The sequence below is a fragment of the Salvelinus fontinalis genome, chromosome 6, assembly GCF_029448725.1.
Source record: "Salvelinus fontinalis isolate EN_2023a chromosome 6, ASM2944872v1, whole genome shotgun sequence".
NCBI lineage: Eukaryota > Metazoa > Chordata > Actinopteri > Salmoniformes > Salmonidae > Salvelinus > Salvelinus fontinalis.
The window spans coordinates 32,387,301-32,408,991 of record NC_074670.1 but is presented as its reverse complement, the minus strand read 5'-3'; the positions used below and the strand labels follow the sequence as shown (position 1 = coordinate 32,408,991).

Sequence of the window (21,691 nt, the reverse complement as noted above, 5' to 3'; positions counted from 1 at the left end):
TTGTGAATCTGGGCCCTGAACTACAACGTGAACAAGAGCCAAGAGCCATGTAAATATTTCTAACCTTGATGTCATGGAGAATGATCTTTTCTGATATTGATGTTGACAGCCTTGGTTGCTAAGGTATAGGAAACGGTGTACTGGTAGACCTGGAGCACAAAGCTACAGAGAGCAGAGCTTAGGAGCTTTGCAAATTTGCAGCATTGGTGGTACAGATACGTGATGAGGTTTCATATGTGAAGTATGGCGAAGCTCTTAGGGCTTCCATATCAATAGGTTAAGTTGACAGTTGTGTATTCTGGAAATACACTTAGTCAATGTGTTGGAAGGTGAGGTCAAACATAGATTTTACACTCCATACAGTAAAAACCATAAACAGTAATATTAGGGACAGACAAAAGAAAATCCAGACAAATCGAATGAAGTTGCTTTAAATGTACAAAGTTGCACAGGTCTTTTATCAGTATTTGAAAATATTCAACAATGAAAGATAAGTAATAACAATAATTAATATCAACCAGAACTATAATTAAAGTCAAACGTTTTTTTCTTCTTTTACAGAAACACCTGAGGGAAGCAAATTAAAAAGAAATGAACATAATTATGCAATTAGGTGAAATAAATCACAAAAGAAACTGAAGATAAGCTAATACAGGGGTCCATTACATTCATCCAGGTATGTACAGCACATTCTCTCCACAACTGTATTGGACAGCAGTGATGATACGAATAAGGATGAAATAGGAAAGCGCCGTTCACATTCCCCTCGACGGTGTACATTTTAGCAAACGCTTAGCCTCAAGCCTAACTTTCCCCACTGTGGATTTGAGAGCGCTGGAGCTCTCGATGAGGGCTGTTAACTTTGGCAAGCATATTTGAGCCCAGTCATACTAGGCAACTAGGACTAGCTGTGGTGATATTGCCTCTTGGGTGGTTGTGAGTGCTTGTGTTACAGTAACAGGACTGACATTCGTTCTATAGTGTTGCAGTAATATGACTGACACTTGTGTTACGATGTCGGTCACAGGACTGACACTTCTTACAGTCACAGGACTGACACCCGTTCTACAGTGCTACAGTAACAGTAACTTGTGTCACAGTGTTACAATAACAGGACTGACACTTGTGTTAAAGTCACAGGACTGACACAATGTGAAGTTACGCCCTGAAAGGCAGTGAGGAGGATTCAACACGGACTTGGCCTGATGAAAATATGTCACCAGTATTGTACTCAAAATAAATTATAAAGAAAATCTGTATAAAAATGGTCCCTGGACATGTAAGACACTCTCTCTCTCCAACAACCTCTTCAGTTTCCAATTTTCCCCCATTCCTGTTATTATTCATTTAACCTGTTTCTGCAAAGAAACTCTGAATAAACAATCATTTAAGGTGGATTTTGAGTATTACATTTCACAATTGTCTATACATTTAATATTCAACACCATTCAACACTCCATATTAGTCCGTCGTCTTACTATTGGTCAAATCTCACCACAAAAAAATAATATGTTTAGGGAATTATGAGGGGGTGAACAAAAAAACGAACAACTTTGGTCAAAGAGACAGAGAAAAAAGCCAGAAAAAAAAGCAATGACAAGCTCAAGTGAAATCATTAATCGATTGCGGTGAAAAACAGAATCAAAGAAAAAGCTCAGTGGTTTTCTCTCTCTCTCTCTCACAATATGGCCCATAACACAGCACTCCTCCCATTACATTTGGGTCTGCAAGATACTCTTGGTTTCCTCACAGAGGAAAGAAGGAAAGAAAAAAGGTGCTCTTTTCATGAAAATCACGTTCGTCTTGATTGTCCACAGAAAGTAATGCCGGCAGGAAGTAGTCCCGGCCCGGCTCAAGGATATACAATCACAGCGTATACGACAAGATCCTTTACTGGAAAGGAATTGAAAGTCTATGACAGGGCCCAAGGGACGTTGGCCCTGCATTTTGTTGTGGTGTTGTTACCTGTGTGTAATGTTGTCATGTGTGTGTCTATGTGTGTGTTTGTATGCATGTAATGTAAGAATATGTGTTACTCTGTGTCTGTATGCAGGTGAGTTGTGCAGTGGTTGTACAGTAGGCTGCTACTCCGAGGTTGTCTTGTCGTGTGTCCCTCCCTCCCCCTGTAGGCAGCTCTTGCGGACGACGGGCAGGGGGTGAGCTTCCGTGTTGAACACCCAGTCTTCCAGAGGCAGCAGGTCATCGTCAGAGAAGAGCAGGTATAGATACCTGAGAGGGACAAACGGCGTCAGTGTCTGGGGAAACGAACGACTAGAATAAAGGATTGGCTGGCTAGTTTTCTCCTAGACTACGGGTATCTAAACAAATACATCATGGCTATAATGCTACTGTATGAACCAATAAAACATGTTTTAATCATGGGTGGGCAATGATAGATGAATTGCTGATGTAACGACATTCTTTGCTTTCGTAAAACAAGTCTCTTTTGTAATTTCTCACGACTATTGACTGAATTATTGAGTTATTGACGAATACAATAAATGACGAACAACCACAAGGTGAAGCGTGTGCTTTATTTTCCCACCAACGTTTTTAAAGGTTCTTTATCTACGGGGGCCCAGACGGCACTCACAAGTTCCTCATGGCTCTATTAGGTCTGATACATCATCACAATGTGGATTGTCCACATCACCTAACCAGCCCAGAGCAAACTCTGAGTCTGAGAGGGGGCTAGATGGAGTCTTTCAGCTGAATCAGAATGGGAATTCCTCAATTTCTTTTCCTTTCGTGATAAACCCCCCCCCACCTTAGAAAGGGTTTGTCTGTAAATGTCGAAATGAAGATACTGTGCTTGAGTGCACTCAACATATTGTGTGAATATCTTAAGACTAATGTGAGTATTCTCACGATGGACAGGAAAGTCGATAGGGCGGAAAGTGTATACCATAGCTAATGAGAAGAAAATGATTAATTTTCTGGGTGTCTCTCCAGGGCCGGTTCCCCTCTCTCCACTGGGATTCTCTGCCTCTAACCCTGTTACTGGGGCTGAGTCACTGGCTTGCTGGTGCTCTTTCATGCCGTCCCTAGGAGGGGTGCGTCACTTGAGTGGGTTGAGTTACTGACGTGAACTTCCTGTCTGGGTTGGCGCCCCCCCTTGGTTGTGCTGTAGTGGAGACCTTTGTGGGCTATACTCGGCCTTGTCTCAGGATTGTAAGTTGGTGGTTGAGGATATCCCTCTAGTGGTGTGGGGGCTGTGCTTTGGCAGAGTGGGTGGGGTTATATCCTTCCTGTTTGGCCCTGTCCGGGGGTTTCTTCGGATGGGGCCACAGTGTCTCCTGACCGCTCCTGTCTCAGCCTCCAGTATTTATGCTGCAGTAGTTTATGTGTCGGGGGGCTAGGGTCAGTTGGTTATACCTGGAGTACTTCTCCTGTCTTATCCAGTGTCCTGTGTGAATTTAAGTATGCTCTCTCTAATTCTCTCGTTCTCTCTTTCTCTCTGAGAACCTGAGCCCTAGGACCATACGTCAGGACTACCGGGCATGCTGACACCTTGCTGTCCCCAGTCCGCCCGGCCTTGCTGCTATTCCAGTTTCAACTGTTTCTGCCTGCGGTTACGAAACCCCTACCTGTCCCAGACCTGCTGTTTTCAACTCTTAATGATCGGCTATGAAAAGCCAACTGAGATTTATTCCTGATTATTATTTGACCATGCTTGTCATTTATGAACATTTTGAAAATCTTGGCTCTCTCTAATTTTCTCCTTCTCTCTTTCTCTCGGAGGACCTGAGCCCTAGGACCATACGTCGGGACTACCGGCCGTGGTGACTCCTTGCTGCCCCCAGTCCGCCTGGCCTTGCTGCTATTCCAGTTTCAACTCTTCTGCCTGCGGTTATGGAACCCCTACCTGTCCCAGACCTGCTGTTTTCAACTCTTAATGATCGGCTATGAAAAGCCAACTGAGATTTATTCCTGATTATTATTTGACCATGCTTGTCATTTATGAACATTTTGAAAATCTTGGCTCTCTCTAATTTTCTCCTTCTCTCTTTCTTTCTCTCGGAGGACCTGGGCCCTAGGACCATGCGTCGGGACTGCCGCTCGTGGTGACTCCTTGCTGTCCCCAGTCCGCCTGGCCTTGCTGCTATTCCAGTTTCAGCTGTTCTGCATGCGGTTATGGAACCGCCACCTGTCCAAGACCTGTTGTTTTTCAACTCTTAATGATCAGCTATGAAAAGCCAACTGAAAATTGTTCATGATTATTGTTTGACCATGCTTGTCACTTATGAACATTTTTGAACATCTTGGCATAGTTCTGTTATAATCTCCACCCGGCACAGCCAGAAGAGGACTGGCCACCCCTCATAGCCTGGTTCCTCTCTAGGTTTCTTCCTAGGTTTTGGCCTTTCTAGGGAGTTTTTCCTAGCCACCGTGCTTCTACACCTGCATTCTAGCTGTTTGGGGTTTTAGGCTGGGTTTCTGTACAGCACTTTGAGATATTATCTGATGTACGAAGGGCTATATAAAATAAAATTGATTGATTGATTGATTGATTAATACATTAAAACCCTATAGAGTCTAAGCCAGGGGGATGGGGGTTCTACTAAGCTAACGTATGGAATTGTTTTAAGATGGTCATACCAAGGATAATTTATCTATTTGATTTTAAGCTTTAGGATCCTTAAAGGTATACAAATAAAACTATTATTTTATGAAACATTGAATTTGTCCTTACTGCTATTAGCCCATAGAAATGCATTGAATAACAGCTTCATACATGGACAAACAAACAGATAGTCCCCCTCAAAAATCTAAAAGAACTGTCTGTCCTATATCTGAGAGATATAAGAAAGATCAGGAATTATTTTCTTTGTTCTTTTCTTGTGAGGCTTGTGGGCGTCCTAGAGCAAAACAACCGACATGTTCATGTTCGTGAGAGTCTCATCTTTCCACAGAGGGGTCAAACTACTACAGGCGTCTTCGTGAGAAGACAGATTTTTCGGGATGTCTCATGGTCTGACAAACCCCGCTCTAGCTCTGCCACCTTTCACCGCAGATGCGGAAGGGCGACATCTGTGGACGCAGTGGATTGACACGCAGCCCATGCAAAATGAAATCTCTAGCATAAACTGACGGATTTTGATGGGGATATTTGTATTATGCTAATTCGATTGACTGTAGGGGGTTTTAAACTGCATATGCCATTTACTTCATACTATATCTCAGAAACTGTATATGCCATTTACACTTAGCGGAATAAGCTCTGTAGCCGTTTACAAATCTTAAAAGCAAAGTGTTTGCTGGTATATTCTCAGTAGGGGGGGGGGGGGGGGGTGTTGACTGGCCGTGTAACACTTACTTGAGTGTCTCGGAGAGGAAAAAGCTTTGTTGCATGTTATCGTGGCTGACTGTCTGGGCGTACACGTCTCGGATCCCAGAGAAACCAGCTTCGACTCGGCAGTGTTGCTCCAGAGCCTGGGGTGAAGAATAGAAAGCAGAGCGCAGGAGGACTGTTAATGTCAAAATGGACATGTATTATAACAGTAGTTAGCCAATGGGCACAGACAGTATCTTCCTGCCTATCGACGTAATGACTGCAATTCAAATCAAATCAAACTGCAGTAGTAGGACTGCAGCTCTCAAGTACTGGAGTTGGGCAACCTCGAATAAGGAAACGTTTGTCAAGGGGGTAGTCATGTGCTAATCAACTTGGCTAGTTCTGCCCTCACGCCGCCTTGTCAGACGTAGCGTCGCAGGGCCCTAATAAGGGAACGTGGGTTGTTTATGGAGAACCAGAGAGAGATGCGTCAACCTAGTACCGTGTCCTCAAACACCCCCTTTTCCCTCACAGCACATTCACCTCATACGACACCAAACATAAAGCCTACTTATACAATATTCAACGGCATCCAGCAGCACGAGTGAGAACAAGAGGTTGGGGTTGAGGTGGTAAATGAGGGCAGAGCTAATAATGTGGCTGTAGAAAGGACACCGTAGCCATTGCAACGGGGGTTGGGAGGATAGATTTAGCATTCATTCTGTGTGATCAGACTGACAGGGTTGACACATGCATTAATTATGGGGCACAAAGGTTGGCAAAACCCACACTTTGCTTCTTCTCGTGCAGATCCAACAGTAAGAACAGGGGTCTGTGTTAATTATGGTGCATTAGTCTGCCTTTGTCAAGGGGTAAAATTATGCTAATCAGCCTGGCTAGTTCTGCCCTCACACTGCCTTGACAGATGTAGCATCGCAGGGCCTTGACCGTGTTCAATTATATGTACTGACTGTACATTAGGTCGTCGAGAGAATACGTATGGACAGAGACCAGTACAGATGTCAGATCTTAATTTGACCCCTTTTGTCACAAAAGGAAAATCCGATAAATAAATAAAATATTGTTTTATTATATGTTGAAGGCAAGCAACAGGTATAATACATTATTGGTTTTCTCAGTGCCTATGTGGTCCTACAGTTGCAGCCACTAAACCCGGCACACATATGCCAGAGTCGGCATGGCTTCGAATCCGGCCCACTACCATTTGACTCATGGATGAATGTAATTTTTGGACGCATTAATTCCGCACGTTTACAGGATTAATTGCGCAGGGTTACAGCACAGTTGTCAAACTCATTCCACGCAGGGCCGAGTGTCTGTGGGCTTTCGCTCCTCACTTGCACTTGATTGATGAATTAAGGTCACTAATTAGTAAGGAACTCCCCACACCTGGTTGTCTAGGGCTTAATTGAAAGGAAAAAACTCAAACCTGCAGGAATGAGTTGGACGCCGCTGGGTTACAGGGTTAAAACCGGAACAACTCGAAGGTTAACAGTTTGGGGTAGGCAACCCTATTCCTGGAGACCTGCAGTGTATGATGGTTTTTGATTTAACCGACCTGGAAGACCAGGTGTGTTGAATTTAGTCAATCACTGAACTGATCAATTATCTCAGTTTGTCAGTTCAGAGATTGACTATATTCAACACACACGGTTGGTACTGTAATCAGAACAACTTAGTCCTTTGTGAACAGAAGGGCAATTTATCTATTTGACAAACATTTTGTGCAATCGAAATAAAGTATTTAATCATTTACCATCAAAATTCTACTTTGGCAATTACCCATCACTGTATGAATGGAAACTGTTGGTGTAACCTATTGTTATTATTTTATTTGTTTGTTATTTATGTTATCCTAAAGTGTCTGGTATGGTCATTTCTTATCAAGAAAGGGATAAAATATCGCTGGAATAATATTTGAAATGTGTAAATAAATCAAGTCAATCGGGAGATTGATTTAAAGTTGAAGTCGGAAGTTTACATACACTTAGGTTGGAGTCATTAAAACTCGTTTTCAACCACTCCACACATTTCTTGTTTACAAACTATAGTTTTGGCAAGTCGGTTAGGACATCTACTTTGTGCATGAAACAAGTAATTTTTCCAACAATTGTTTACAGACAGATTATTTCACTTATATTTCACTGTATCACAATTCCAGTGGGTCAGAAGTTTACATACACTAAGTTGACTGTGCCTTTAAACAGCTTGGAAAATCCCAGAAAATGATGTAATGGCTTTAGAAGCTTCTGATAGGCTAATTGACATTATTTGAGTCAATTGGAGGTGTACCTGTGAATGTATTTCAAGGCCTACCTTCAAACTCAGTGCCTCCTTTGCTTGACATCATGGAAAAATCTAAAGAAATCAGCCAAGACCTCAGAAAGATAACTTTCAAATGCAAATTTCAAAATGCCTGAAGGTACCACGTTCACCTGTACAAACATTAGTAGAAACACTATGGGACCACGCAGCTGTCATACTGCTCTGGAAGGAGACGCGTTCTGTCTCCTAGAGATGAACGTACTTTGGTACGAAAAGTGCAAATCAATCCCAGAACAACAGCAAAGGACCTTGTGAAGATGCTGGAGGAAACAGGTACAAAAGTATCTATATCCACAGTAAAACAAGTCATATATCGACATAAGCTGAAAGGCCGCTCAGCAAGGAAGAAGCCACTGCTCCAAAACCACCATAAAAAAGCAACTGCACATGGGGACAAAGATCGTACTTTTTGGAGAAATGTCCTCTGGTCTGATGAAACAAAAATAGAACTGTTTGGCCATAATGACCATCGTTATGTTTGGAGGAAAATGGGGGAGGCTTGCAAGCCGAAGAACACCATCCCAACCGTGAAGCACGGGGGTGGCAGCATCATGTTGTGGGGGTGCTTTGCTGCAGGAGGGACTGGTGCACTTCACAAAATAGATGGCATCAGGAGAAGGAAAATTATGTGGATATATTGAAGCAACATCTCAAGACATCAGTCAGGGAGTTAAAGCTTGGTCGCAAATGGGTCTTCCAAATGGACAATGACCCCAAGCATACTTCCAAATTTGTGGCAAAATGGCTTAAGGACAACAAAGTCAAGGTATTGGAGTGGCCATCACAAAGCCCTGACCTCAATCCTATGGACAATGTGGGCAGAACTGAAAAAGCATGTGTGAGCAAGGTGGCCTACAAACCTAACTCAGTTACACCAGCTCTGTCAGAAGGAATGGGCCAAAATTCACCCAACCTATTGTTGGAAGCTTGTGGAAGGCTACTCAAAACGTTTGACCCAAGTTAAACAATTTAAAGGCAATGCTACCAAATACTAATTGAGTGTATGTAAACTTCTGACACACTGGGAATGTGATGAAAGAAATAAAAGCTGAAACCAATCATTCTTTCTAATTTTATTCTTACATTCTTAAAATAAAGTGGTGACCCTAACTGACCTAAGACAGGGAATTTCTACTAAGATTAAATGTCAGGAATTGTGAAAAACTGAGTTTAAATGTATTTGTCTAAGGTGTATGTAAACTTCCGACTTCATTTGTGCCAGAAAGGCGTGGTAGACCTACACGGTAGGCCTATATGTGCGCGCTGAAGGCGTGGTAGACCTACACGGTAGGCCTATATGTGTGCTGAAGGCGTGGTAGACCTACACGGTAGGCCTATATGTGCGCGCTGAAGGCGTGGTAGACCTACACGGTAGGCCTATATGTGCGCGCTGAAGGCGTGGTAGACCTACACGGTAGGCCTATATGTGAGCTGAAGGCGTGGTAGACCTACACGGTAGGCCTATATGTGCGCGCTGAAGGCGTGGTAGACCTACACGGTAGGCCTATATGTGCGCGCTGAAGGCGTGGTAGACCTACACGGTAGACCTATATGTGAGCTGAAGGCGTGGTAGACCTACACGGTAGGCCTATATGTGAGCTGAAGGCGTGGTAGACCTACACGGTAGGCCTATATGTGAGCTGAAGGCGTGGTAGACCTACACGGTAGACCTATATGTGAGCTGAAGGCGTGGTAGACCTACACGGTAGACCTATATGTGAGCTGAAGGCGTGGTAGACCTACACGGTAGGCCTATATGTGCGTGCTGAAGGTGTGGTAGACCTACACGGTAGGCCTATATGTGCGCGCTGAAGGCGTGGTAGACCTACACGGTAGGCCTATATGTGCGCGCTGAAGGCGTGGTAGACCTACACGGTAGGCCTATATGTGAGCTGAAGGCGTGGTAGACCTACACGGTAGGCCTATATGTGCGCGCTGAAGGCGTGGTAGACCTACACGGTAGGCCTATATGTGCGCGCTGAAGGCGTGGTAGACCTACACGGTAGACCTATATGTGAGCTGAAGGCGTGGTAGACCTACACGGTAGGCCTATATGTGAGCTGAAGGCGTGGTAGACCTACACGGTAGACCTATATGTGAGCTGAAGGCGTGGTAGACCTACACGGTAGACCTATATGTGAGCTGAAGGCGTGGTAGACCTACACGGTAGACCTATATGTGCGTGCTGAAGGCGTGGTAGACCTACACGGTAGACCTATATGTGCGTGCTGAAGGCGTGGTAGACCTACACGGTAGGCCTATATGTGCGCGCTGAAGGCGTGGTAGACCTACACGGTAGGCCTATATGTGCGTGCTGAAGGCGTGGTAGACCTACACGGTAGGCCTATATGTGCGTGCTGAAGGCGTGGTAGATCTACACGGTAGGCCTATATGTGCGGGCTGAAGGCGTGGTAGACCTACACGGTAGGCCTATATGTGCGTGCTGAAGGCGTGGTAGATCTACACGGTAGGCCTATATGTGCGGGCTGAAGGCGTGGTAGACCTACACGGTAGGCCTATATGTGCGTGCTGAAGGCGTGGTAGACCTACACGGTAGGCCTATATGTGCGTGCTGAAGGCGTGGTAGACCTACACGGTAGGCCTATATGTGCGCGCTGAAGGCGTGGTAGACCTACACGGTAGGCCTATATGTGCGCGCTGAAGGCGTGGTAGACCTACACGGTAGGCCTATATGTGCGCGCTGAAGGCATGGTAGACCTACACGGTAGGCCTATATGTGAGCTGAAGGCGTGGTAGACCTACACGGTAGGCCTATATGTGAGCTGAAGGCAGCAGCCCTAGCAGCTCGACCACCACAGGCCACGACTGAACTGCATTTTTACCTTTGGATCCACTTGAAACTTGTATGTAGACCAATATTTATCTTGTGTTATTAAGCTATATAAAATGATAAAACGACAGTTGATGTGTATGGCTGCATTTCAGATACATTTTTGTACATTTGAATGTAACAGTAATAGGACCGAGGCTTAGCGTTTAAGCGAGCGAGAGAGAAAATTATTTTGATAGCAAGCCCTGATCCAAATGACTCAAATGCCCCCACATGGACCAAAGAAGACACCATGGAGTACTAGAGCACCTTGAATTTCACTCAGATACAGAAAGAGTCAAAGATTAACAAAGGACAATTAATATATACATTATATACATGCAGTTTTTGTATATTTCTATTTGAGTTTTAGCTGCTATTTTTCAGGGACTCGTTTGAATTTGTTGATGCTGCAGGAAAATTCTCTGCCACAAGAGAGTTAGTTAAGTTAAGATCCGACATCTGAAAGTGTTTTCAGTCATATTTCAAAAACACATTCTAGAATCACTGTTTTATTGTTCTTTTAAACATCCTTGTTAAATGCACGTTCATGATAAGCACCAGATCTCCACTCAGTGTAAACTCATTGCTCATCAAAATGTAACAAATAAAACCAGAAGATAAAGTACCAGAGTTACAAGTCATTACTTTAGTGACATCATGGCTGCATCATGAAGACGGTGCAACGTTAACGTCTGCGTGACTCACCTCCACTGCCTCCCAGCCCCACTCCCGGTACTTTGGGTCATGGGTCAACCTCCACATGTACATGTAGCTCTCGATGACCTCCGGCCGCAGGATGTAGTATCTGTCACTCAGTCTGGTCGCCGTGGCTTCTGCCCCACCGTCGAATCGGAATGCTTCGGGCCCTAATTTCGTAGCTAAAGGGAGATTAGAGAGACACAGAGTGAACAGATTAAATTATGTACTTAAAAAATAAAAAACATGGGGGATTAGGAATTTTATTTGAGTCCATTTATATTTAAGTTAATCGTTTGTTCAATCGGTCTTCTGAGGTACTGGAAAAAATAAAAAATAAACAACATAGCTGTGGGTGAATTAGCAACGCACTATAAATAATATAGCCCTGGCACACAGTCGCGATTCTGACATTACGCTCTAAAAAGTCTTGGAAAATGAGCTCTACATTAAAGACCTGTTCCCCAGTTGGTCTACACATTCTCTCTCTGTTAGCCGGCTGCCAGTCTGGAAGGCCATAGCGACAGCATGTGAACAGGATTACCATCTACAGTAGCACAATGGTTGCTAATCTGGGCAGCAAATTCTTGTACATTAGGAGTTCAGGTTAAGACCATTGGCATGGCAACATTTCACATTTTGAACCGCAATCAGGATGAGTGTGTATTACTACGTATGTTACATGACACATGTTTCACATATTGTGTTTTTCCCCCCAAACCGTAGTGGGATATTTGCCAAATCAAAAAAACACATCACATTTGCATTTTCACATGTGAAATCACACACACATGTTAAGCTTAAATTTCACGTGAAATTATATTTCACATGTTAACACCATCTTTTCACATGAGGAGAATAACATGTTTTCACCTTACATGTGAATTGCAGTTTGTGAATACCGGATATGCAGTTATATTTCACATGTGGAATTGCAAGTTCACACGTGGGGTTGAAATAATGTTATTCCCCTCACATGCGAAAAGATGGTGTTACATGTTGCAGTAGCAAAACCTCCACTGGTGGAATTAGGGTGACCACATCTAAAAAGCCCAACTGTGGGACAAGGGAACGATTTTGTGGGACATTCACGGAACAGTGGGACAGAATTAAACAAAATTCTTACAGGACGATGGATCACGTTCAAATGGCGACATAGTTCTGTTGTATGAAGGTCACTGCCTGTTAAAGGGGCAATCCTTAGTTGCTACATCCATTTTTGGACTTTCTCACTGTAGTCACAACATCCATCTGGCAGGAGAGGAATGAGAGCAACAATGGCAGTGGTGGCATTTCACTCCTTGACATCATCTCCTTCATATTTCAGTACACACGACCGACTCCAACTTTCTCAACTCTTTTTAGAACAGAGAGCCCATCTGTCTTTTGAACTATTGACTGTTTTATGCTTCTATACATCAACTCCAATCCAACCTTCATCTCCTCCCCAACAGCGAGGCACATTAGCCAATGATGGAAAACTTTCAGACATTTTCTCTCATGTCTGAATCGATAGCCCCAATGCTGCCTGGTCTGCCTTGTCTTGGCTAGAAGACGGGGGCCAGCCGGCCCTGTTGTGTCGATGGCATAGATCCAGACTCAGAGAGGAGCGGCAGAAGGAGAAACCCTTTTAACCTCCTTTCTCACTCCAAAGGCATCCAATACAGATGCTAAGAGGCTCTGAAGTGAAATATTGAGTAGACCTCTAATGAGAAGGCGGATAAAATGAAGAATGAAAAATGAAAAAAAAAATGAAAAAAAAAGCAGAGGATGGCAATAAAAAGGAGGCGGCGCCTTTTGGGTGGGGAGATCAAACGTCTTCTAAGTATATCGAGAAACCTGTTATGCGATGAGTCACATTAGCTGTATTTTCAGGATGAAACCCTTCTGCTCACCCTGTGGTGGAAACACTCAAAATTGATTCCGAAGAATATATTTCTGTGAAGTGTCAGGGCCAAGGACGAGAAATCAAGTTCAAGTGAGTTTTTTCCCCAAAAGTGAACACAACTCTCTTTTTCTCTCAGTCTTTTAGATTCCCTCGAGTTCATTCTCCATCCAGACAGTGCACAGTAAATAAAAGATAGTTGTTATCACAGTTTAAAAAAAATGTTGGGTTGAATTGACTCTACTGGGAGTTTTCTTAACCCTCGGGAGTGATACGCTCCCTGGAGTTAGTGTTGATAACTGGAGTTGATTGGGATGGAGTACTTTTACCTCCATTAAGAGTAACCATAATGTAACACAATAAATATTTTAAAAAGGCTTTATACCATTATAACTCAAAGGAAATAAACCCGAAAGAGAAATTTACTCTGCTGGAGTTGATTATTAATTTAAAACAACATAGAAAAGTGAAAAATGCGTTAAATTTATGAAACTCTTTTGAGTTGGATATTTACTCCATTTAGTGTCGTTCATATGAACACCATGATTAGAATGGTTTTAACACAAAATGGGGGTGGGACCATATAAACCCCAAAATACTGTAAAATGAACTCTTGTGATTTTACTGTGTGTGTGTGGAACCTCATCAAGACTTGAGGATCTTGGTCTTGTTTTGATCTTCGCCCTCTCCAGGTTGAGTTGTACTACAAATCATGTGCCTGTGGTCTCTGTGAGACTCACATTCTCTGTTTATTCTACAAATGACGGACACCTTGGTATTTCTCGCCGTTCTGAATCACCACTGACTGCTTTCAAAGGAGGCCTGGTAGGACAGCATGAGTGCACATTGAAATGGCGAAAGATGATAAAGAATAATTTTGAATGACTTTTATTCCTCACACCAGAGACATGAGGTTCTGCAGCTCCCTATTAAGCCTTACATCCAGCTTTTGAGGTGTAGCTTCCAGCTAGGAGTGATTCTCTGGTTTATTCAGGGGGAAATTAAATGTAAATTGGCTGCAGATTTTTTTTATTTCCAATATGACTCAATCTCTCCCTGACAAAGGCCATGCAGACGAAACGCGTCCGTTTTTAATCTTTGTTTCCATTGGCATGGCATACAAATGGCATACAAATAAAGGCATTTTAAATAATTTTATGAAGAGTGACTTGATCCTCCATTCTTTTTGATGACCAATATACCTCTTTTACCAAAGAGCACCTTCTACGTACAAAAACCTACTATGACTCAATCTCTCTATTTTTTTTTGGGGGGGGGGGGGGTCACCAAATTCCTTCACTTAACAAGATAGTCTAACAGCAACGGAATTGTAATGACTTGATAATGTCCTGCACGAATAACAGGAAAAGCTATAATTGCTCTGAATACCCAGAGCAACATCCAGACATTGGATATCCAATATCCTTAAATACTCAACTCATACCTGTCCTTGGTCATACCGACGTCCTATACTCAATGCCTTCCCAGTCCTACTCACCAGATCTACTATAGCTCTCGTGGCAGGTGTGCGTAATCTCTGCAGCCAGGTCCAGGTAGTGCTGTCTCTTCTCTGGAGCTCCGTCGTCCGCTCCGATCACCACCATGCCCCCGGAGAAGCAGGCCAGGTGGCCCATCTTGTGGTCCAGGATGCCCCCCCTCCACTCCGCCATGTAGGTCAGCCCGCCAGGGGACTTCTGCACCAGGTTAGCCTCGATAGCCTGGGGAGGGGAGGGGGGGGGGGGGGGTGAGACGATTGACATTTATAAATGGGTGAGACAGATAAATCTAAATTAACTGGCTGCACACTAAAGCATTTTTTAAAAACTCTGTGTTGCTCTGAATCCTGCTGGGGAAACATGATTAGCTTTATACTAGACCGCGGGGGGGGGGGGGGGGGGGGAGCACACAGAAATATACACAGACAAACCTACATTCACACACAGTAGAATACAGCTTTTCTACCTTAGAAATAGCATCCAGGTTTGTTATTCTAGTCATTCTATATGTATGATTTCAACTCTGTGGGTTCTGAATGCTTCTGTTACTCTGAAACTGAGATGGGTGTTAGGTTCTTATTTTCCGAGTAAATAACTCACGGACACTAGAGAAGCTTAACCACGTTTAATTCCTCCCAAAGGGTCGACGCAGCTGTAACTCAGACAAACGACATTTCACACAAGCACTGATATTTAACCCTTTCTCCTATGCTGAGTCTACTCCTACACCTCTGAACAGCCAATGCATCTCTGTTGCTAGACAGAACCGTAGTGATATCTGTTCTTCCTCATTTCATCTAACCTGACCTCTACTCCAAAGTGCTCACTCCTCCCCAACTCAAGGCTGTCATGGTTAATGATACCAGACTGTGTCTCCTCTCCTCCCAGAGGATCCCTGATGACTAACACTAACATATCCTGACATCATGTAAACGCTATACATTACCCTCTCTCCCTCAGTGGCATTGTTAGGTTCCGAGATCTCCACCCGTCTCCCCTACACATTCCAAAGCCATCTGGCTCCTACAGATAACCATTCACTTCTGATGAAGCAACCATTCTCTATCACCCCTCAGATACCATAGTATTATCCCTGATCTACCATGTCTCCAGTATAGCAATGTTCAAAGTTTACCCAGAATCCAACACGGGGGGAAACACTGAAAATAAAAAAAAGGCTGCAATTGTCTTTCAATTTAAGTCTGATCTAAGAAGAAATACTGGAGAAGCAACTGGAAGGTCTGGAATACATTTCTATCTACAGCACAGGTGTCATGGCAGTGCTCGGAAGGCAGCTGCTTCAATTTGTGTGTACCCAAGTTGTTGTAGGGCTTCTTCTATTCACAATGTCCTGTGGATGCATGTTTTGTAGACATGCTATCTATTCACATTGCCATTGCGAATAACATGGCCATATTGGTATGTGTGTCTGCATTTATTTACGGAATTATTTATACGTCCTATAACACATGGACAGGTCTGTGGAAAACTGATGTCAAGCCTCCTTGACATTCTATTCTGACTCCAGGAGAGAGGTGGAAATCCGGTGGAAACAAAGGAGAGATAGAGGGAGGGATGGACAGAGAGAGGGAGGGAGAGAGAGAGAGTGTGTGAAACAGAGATAGAGAGCGAGAAAGCAGAGAGAGAGAGGATAGGGACAGAGGGAGACTTTAAGAGGAAATCTATTGAAGTTTCTCTCTCTCTCCCTGGTGCAATATCTCCTGCCATAGTTTGTCTTTCTTTGGAAAGTCAAGAAACAGAGTAAGGCATCTCAGGAGATCAATATCCAATGACTTGTTTTTTCTCTCTCTCTCCTTCTCTCTCCCTCTCTCATTATGTGTTTGGATATAAGAATGCAATGCATAGCATCAACTTTTATGAAATGGCCAATCCACTGCCTAAATAGCTGAAACATGTTAATCTTGCTTCTAGCGCATTAGACAATCGATCCCTGCCATTGTCATTTTTATGGGTGGCCCCTGCGGGAATCAAACCGACGATCCTAAAACCTAGCAAGCATTTCTATGAAATCTTACCCACAGATTTGACACTGCTCATTAAAACATAAACTTCCCAGTGCTCTAGTACACACTGAGTGTACAAAACATTAGGAAGACCTTCCTAATATTGAGTTGCACTCCCTTTTGCCCTGAGAACAGCCTCAATTCATCGAGGCATGGACTCTACAAAGTGTCGAAAACGTTCCACAGGGATGCTGGCCCATGTTGACTCCAATGCTTCACACAGTTGTGTCAAGTTGGCTGGATGCACTTTGGGTGATACCATTCTTGATACACAGGGGAAACTGTTGAGCATGAAAAACCAAGCGGCATTGCAGTTCTTGACACGCTCAAACCGGTGCACCTGCCACCTACTACCATACCCCGTTCAAAGGCGCTAAAATCTTTTGTCTCGAACATTCACCCTCTGAATGGCACACATACACAATCCGTGTCTCAATCGTCTCAAGGCTTAAAAATCCTTCTTTAACCCGTCTCCTCCCCTTCATCTACACCGATTAAAGTGGATTTAACAAGTGACATAAATACGGGATCATAGCTTTCACCTGCGTTCCCCTGGTGAGTCTAAGTCATGGAACGAGGTGGTCATAATGTTATGAATGCTACTGTAATTCATGGTTTTCCCATGACTGCATTCCTTACGGACAGATATGGTGAGACGTTTCTAATTAGGCGTTGTTTGCCGTTACCACGTTGTTGGGATTAATTGAAATGTGTGGCATTTCACACAGTGTCGTAATTAGCATCTAAGGGGACGTTCACTTTGTATCTATTAATTAGTATCTACCTTTGAAAGCTAATCCATTATTTGAATAGTAATGCAAATGAATACTGTACTAGCTACGCTTGAGAGCACAATACAAACACAAACAGTATGGCTATGGTGTGATACCAGAAAACTAGAACTATTTTAAATACCAGGCCACAGGAGAGAGATCGTCTATAATTCATGTATTTGCCTCTGGCTTGACCCTCCAATGAGCAAATAGTCTCATCAGCCTAAAAGACTAGCGTCAATGGTATTTAAGGAGAAGATATTGTGCTAATTGATGGCTGAGGGATTAAGTGTATGTGTGTGGAGGAGGTTGTGTGTGTCGTGCCATGTTTGTAAGGGTGTATGTGTGGTGTGTGGTGAGTGAGTGCGTGTGTGTGTGGGTGTAGGGGTGCCATATTTGCATGTGCACGTGCATGCTTGCGTGCATGAGAGCGTTTGCTCACGTACGTACTTGCGCGTATGTTTGTGACTCTGTGTGCACACTTACACACGTGTGCATGTGTCGTGCGTGTGTTTGTGCCACCCAGGATGACGATTCTCGTTATGATATACTGTAGAAGTCCGCTGAATTCTAAAACTACAGCGATAACAGACCCCAGTCCTCCCTTCCTTCGCTCCTTCCGTCCACATATCCTTCCGCGTTGCATATATCCGTTCCCTACAGTGCTTGCTGAGATAGAGGGGCCCCCTGACGGCAGCGGCAGGTCCCTCTCTGCGTGCTCTATGGGATTTCTCCTACCTCCAGAGCACTGTAGTACATCTTCTTAGCCTCCTCGTCCGTCTTGTCTGACATCAGATATGATTTGATCAGATACTCGTAGAAGCTATCCCCCAGGCCGCCAATGGAAACGTGATCTGGGAGAGGAAAAAGAGAGAAATCTGACATTATTTCCCACACCGGGAGGGTCTTTTTCACAAACTTTATTCTGTAGTCTCACAGGCAGGCGACCTTGGGTTTACTAAACCCAATAACCGACGAGTCAAATAGAATCAGAGTGTACGTGGGAATCTCTTGTGGGGTATGACAGACTGACTGATTTGTAGATTCACACTCTGAGTAACCTTAGCACAGAAAATAACATTGTCATTATGGCTAGCTTTATCACGTACCCACACAGTTGTGGTTTTAATTGAAATAACATTTGAATTGGTTGGTACAACTTCAGATATGAATACACTTGTGGTTGTTGATTTTTTCCCCCCCTCCCACTCAATTTCATGCTAATTTAACAACTCTGGATAAGATACTGGGTTGGAGATGTTTTTTTTGTGCGCTCACACAGCCACACACACATCCATGCAGGCACGCACGCACGCCCACCCACCCACCCTCCACCACCACACACCCCTACACGCTGTGAAAGGTTATCACGCAGCGTTCTGTTAGTCCTTGACAACAGAACAGCAGAGACTAGGGGAGATGTGTGTGTGAATCCATGGTTTCTGCTCTGTGCCCAATGTGCCCATGCTGACAAAAACACAGGCCGGGCTGAACACCCACAGTCCCTCTCCTTCTTATCTACCTGCTTCATTAACCATTCACCCGCAACAACAATTAGCCCCATAATCAGCCAGATTAGGACTTTCGGGCCCACATCTTCAGATGCCGTCTCAGGCATCTCCCATTCCTCTGCCTTTCAGTTGAATCTGAAAAGATTCAATTTCCCAAGGTAATTGGATTCATTATCATTTTAATAACCCAGAGCGAGGCGATTTACATCACTGCTTGAGACTGACATTGATAGTGAAAGAAAGAAAGGAAGAAAAGGGGATGGATGGATGACAAGGAGGCTCCAAAGGATTTAAATAGGAGCGCTCCTGCAAGGTCGGAGGACTGTGTAGAAGTCAGACGATCGGTTCACGGACGACTAGAGTGTAATACTATGGAATTATAGTGTTCCTGTACAGTATAAAAAAAGTCTCAGAATTGCCTTTGACTGGGTTAACCAGAGACGTTCTTTGCTGCTGTACTGCAATTACAAAGGCGGTGCTTGTATAGTGTCAAAAGCTTTCCTGTGGATACTGTAAGTGAAGTATGGTGATGGAAATTAAGCTAGCCCGCTAGCCAGATAGCACTTTTTAGACCAGGCTAGTAGAAAATGTGGAGTGAATGTTGTCTTCCCAAATATCGCTTGGCACAGATTTTGTACCTTTGGCTAGTAGAATGCCACTCAGGCTGTCTAGTAGACATTCCAGTCTACTAGTGTGGCTGGCCAGTGCCCTTATGTTCCATGATAATCATATATTCATTTGTATCTCCTTCAGTGGAGGCCAGTACTCACGTTGGACCCAGTTGCCACTGACGGGACTCAAGAAGTTAGGATAGAGACCGTGAGGCTTCTCGATTTTGTTCAACAGCTTTCGGATATTCATAACCTGCAACACCACACAGTAAAAAAATACATTAGCTCTGAACGAAAAATAACTGTGGAGAGGATTTCAACTTTGGCATCACATATGCTTCTAAATTGATTTAAATGTCCTCGTACCCTGAAGTTGACACTTACAGCCAAATTAGAAAGGAAAAGCTATTGTCCAATGAAAGTTACCATTATGTTCAGTATGCCCATTAAAAACATTCACAAATACCCATTAAATACATTGAAAGTGAAGTTCTTAAGAATATTGCCAGAGGCTGGAGTAATGACTACAGCAAGAAAAACACAAATTGATAATGACATACATACAGCATGCACTGATAAGCATACAATGTTAACAGTTTAACATATTTTACCTAGTAAAATCTGATATTCTGTAGCAGACAGTCACACATAGGGTTGCAAAATTGCAAAAACGTCCCCAAAGTTCCCAGGTTTTTGAGAAATTCCTGTTGAACGATCCTAACTGGGAAAGTTTCTGGATTTGTGCAACCCAAGTCACTCACAGTATTGTGGGTACTGTAGTATATACCTTCTCTGTGTAGATGCCATTGTTGGAGAGCTCTGACAGGTGGACGAACTCCAGGTGCAGGGTTCCAAACTCCGCCAGGATACTGCTCCCGGCTGACGCCCAGCCCCAGCTCCAACTGGTGCCACTGCAACAGAAACCATACAGCGCCAAGTGAGGACCACAGTCAACACACACTGTTATATACACTAGGAACAGAAACCATACCGTGACAAGTGAGGACCACACTTGGCACACTGTTACACACTGTTACACACTCTGGACATTACAGGTGTCACAGCACATACCACACCAAGAGAGGACCACAGTCAACACACCATTACACACTGGTTCACACTCAAGACAACAAATCCATGCTAGCATTAAAAAATCATGATGTTCTGCAACGTTTTCATTAGATTGTAATAATGGGCAAATAAACAGTATTGGAACTTGATGTGATGCTACAATTACCCGTTGTCCTTACAAAAATGTAGGCAGATTATACAGATAAACAAACACCAGTGTCAGTAATGAAAAACATTCAATTTTCACCTCAGTGTGGTGTCACTTTCAGCAGTTCCCTGGTTTGTCTTTGAGGCAATTTAGTGTCTTGGAGCCAAAGCTTTATACGGTTCTAGTGCACCGACACCTACAATATCTCCAAAATGTGTTTTCCTTTATGTCCCAGGGCAACGGCACATCATTTGTTTCTTTCTTGCTTTTCAGAGGGCACTGAGCCGAGGAGACAGATATCCAGACAGATATTACAATTGTTCATCACTCTCCAGAATGCTGCATTTTGGTGCTGAAGAAAGTACAGAAACTAAGGGCCATCCCAAATGGCACCCTATTTAAAACATAGTGCACTGCTATTGACCAAAGCCATTTGGGCCCTGATCAAAAGGCATCCACTATATAGTGAATAGGGTGCCATTTAGGGCACAGTATAACGATTAAGCTGGTCTGGATCTATTTGTCCCTCTTGTGCACCAACCCAGATGCTAGCTGATGCACCGCATCATTTGTCTGTGGATCAGAGTGGGAGGCTTTACCACCCTCTGTAGATCAATAACCAGTCTACATCTGCAGAGGCGAGGAAAGCATTAAGGTCATCTTAGAGACTAAAGCAAGAGCACTAACCAAGTCTGGAGTCAACCAGGGTCACCAATAAACCGTGTCTGCATCCAAAATGGCACCCTAGTTCCTATATAGTGCAATCATTTTGACCAGGACCCATAGGGCTCTGGTCAAAGCAGTACACTATAGTGAGTAGGACACTATATAGAGAATGGGGTGCGGTTTCGGATGCAACCCATATCCTTCTGTCTTATTTCGCTATGAAAGTAGTGCACCGTGAGGATGACATTCGCAGCCGTCTCAGAATAACAGTATGTCGATGTCTAAATTACGACTACACTATGACTAACCTAATCAGAGGAGGTGAGATGGAATGGCATTACATTATAGTACATGAC

The 21,691-nt window shown here is 43.7% G+C and overlaps 1 protein-coding gene across 1 annotated transcript in view; it reads right to left on the bottom strand.

Moving 5' to 3' along the window:
* Positions 1-415: 415 nt before the first annotated feature.
* The window catches only part of LOC129857694 (mannosyl-oligosaccharide 1,2-alpha-mannosidase IC-like), a 121,144-nt gene continuing 99,868 nt past the window's right edge, over positions 416-21,691 (bottom strand). Inside the window, exons 5-11 of the mRNA XM_055926189.1 lie at positions 20,238-20,361; positions 19,610-19,703; positions 18,067-18,182; positions 14,534-14,753; positions 11,160-11,332; positions 5,318-5,433; positions 416-2,229 (exon numbers count right to left, since the gene is read on the bottom strand). Of these exons, the coding sequence (XP_055782164.1) occupies positions 2,085-2,229; positions 5,318-5,433; positions 11,160-11,332; positions 14,534-14,753; positions 18,067-18,182; positions 19,610-19,703; positions 20,238-20,361 (988 nt within the window). The 3' untranslated portion in view covers positions 416-2,084. The remainder of the gene's footprint in view (positions 2,230-5,317; positions 5,434-11,159; positions 11,333-14,533; positions 14,754-18,066; positions 18,183-19,609; positions 19,704-20,237; positions 20,362-21,691) is intronic.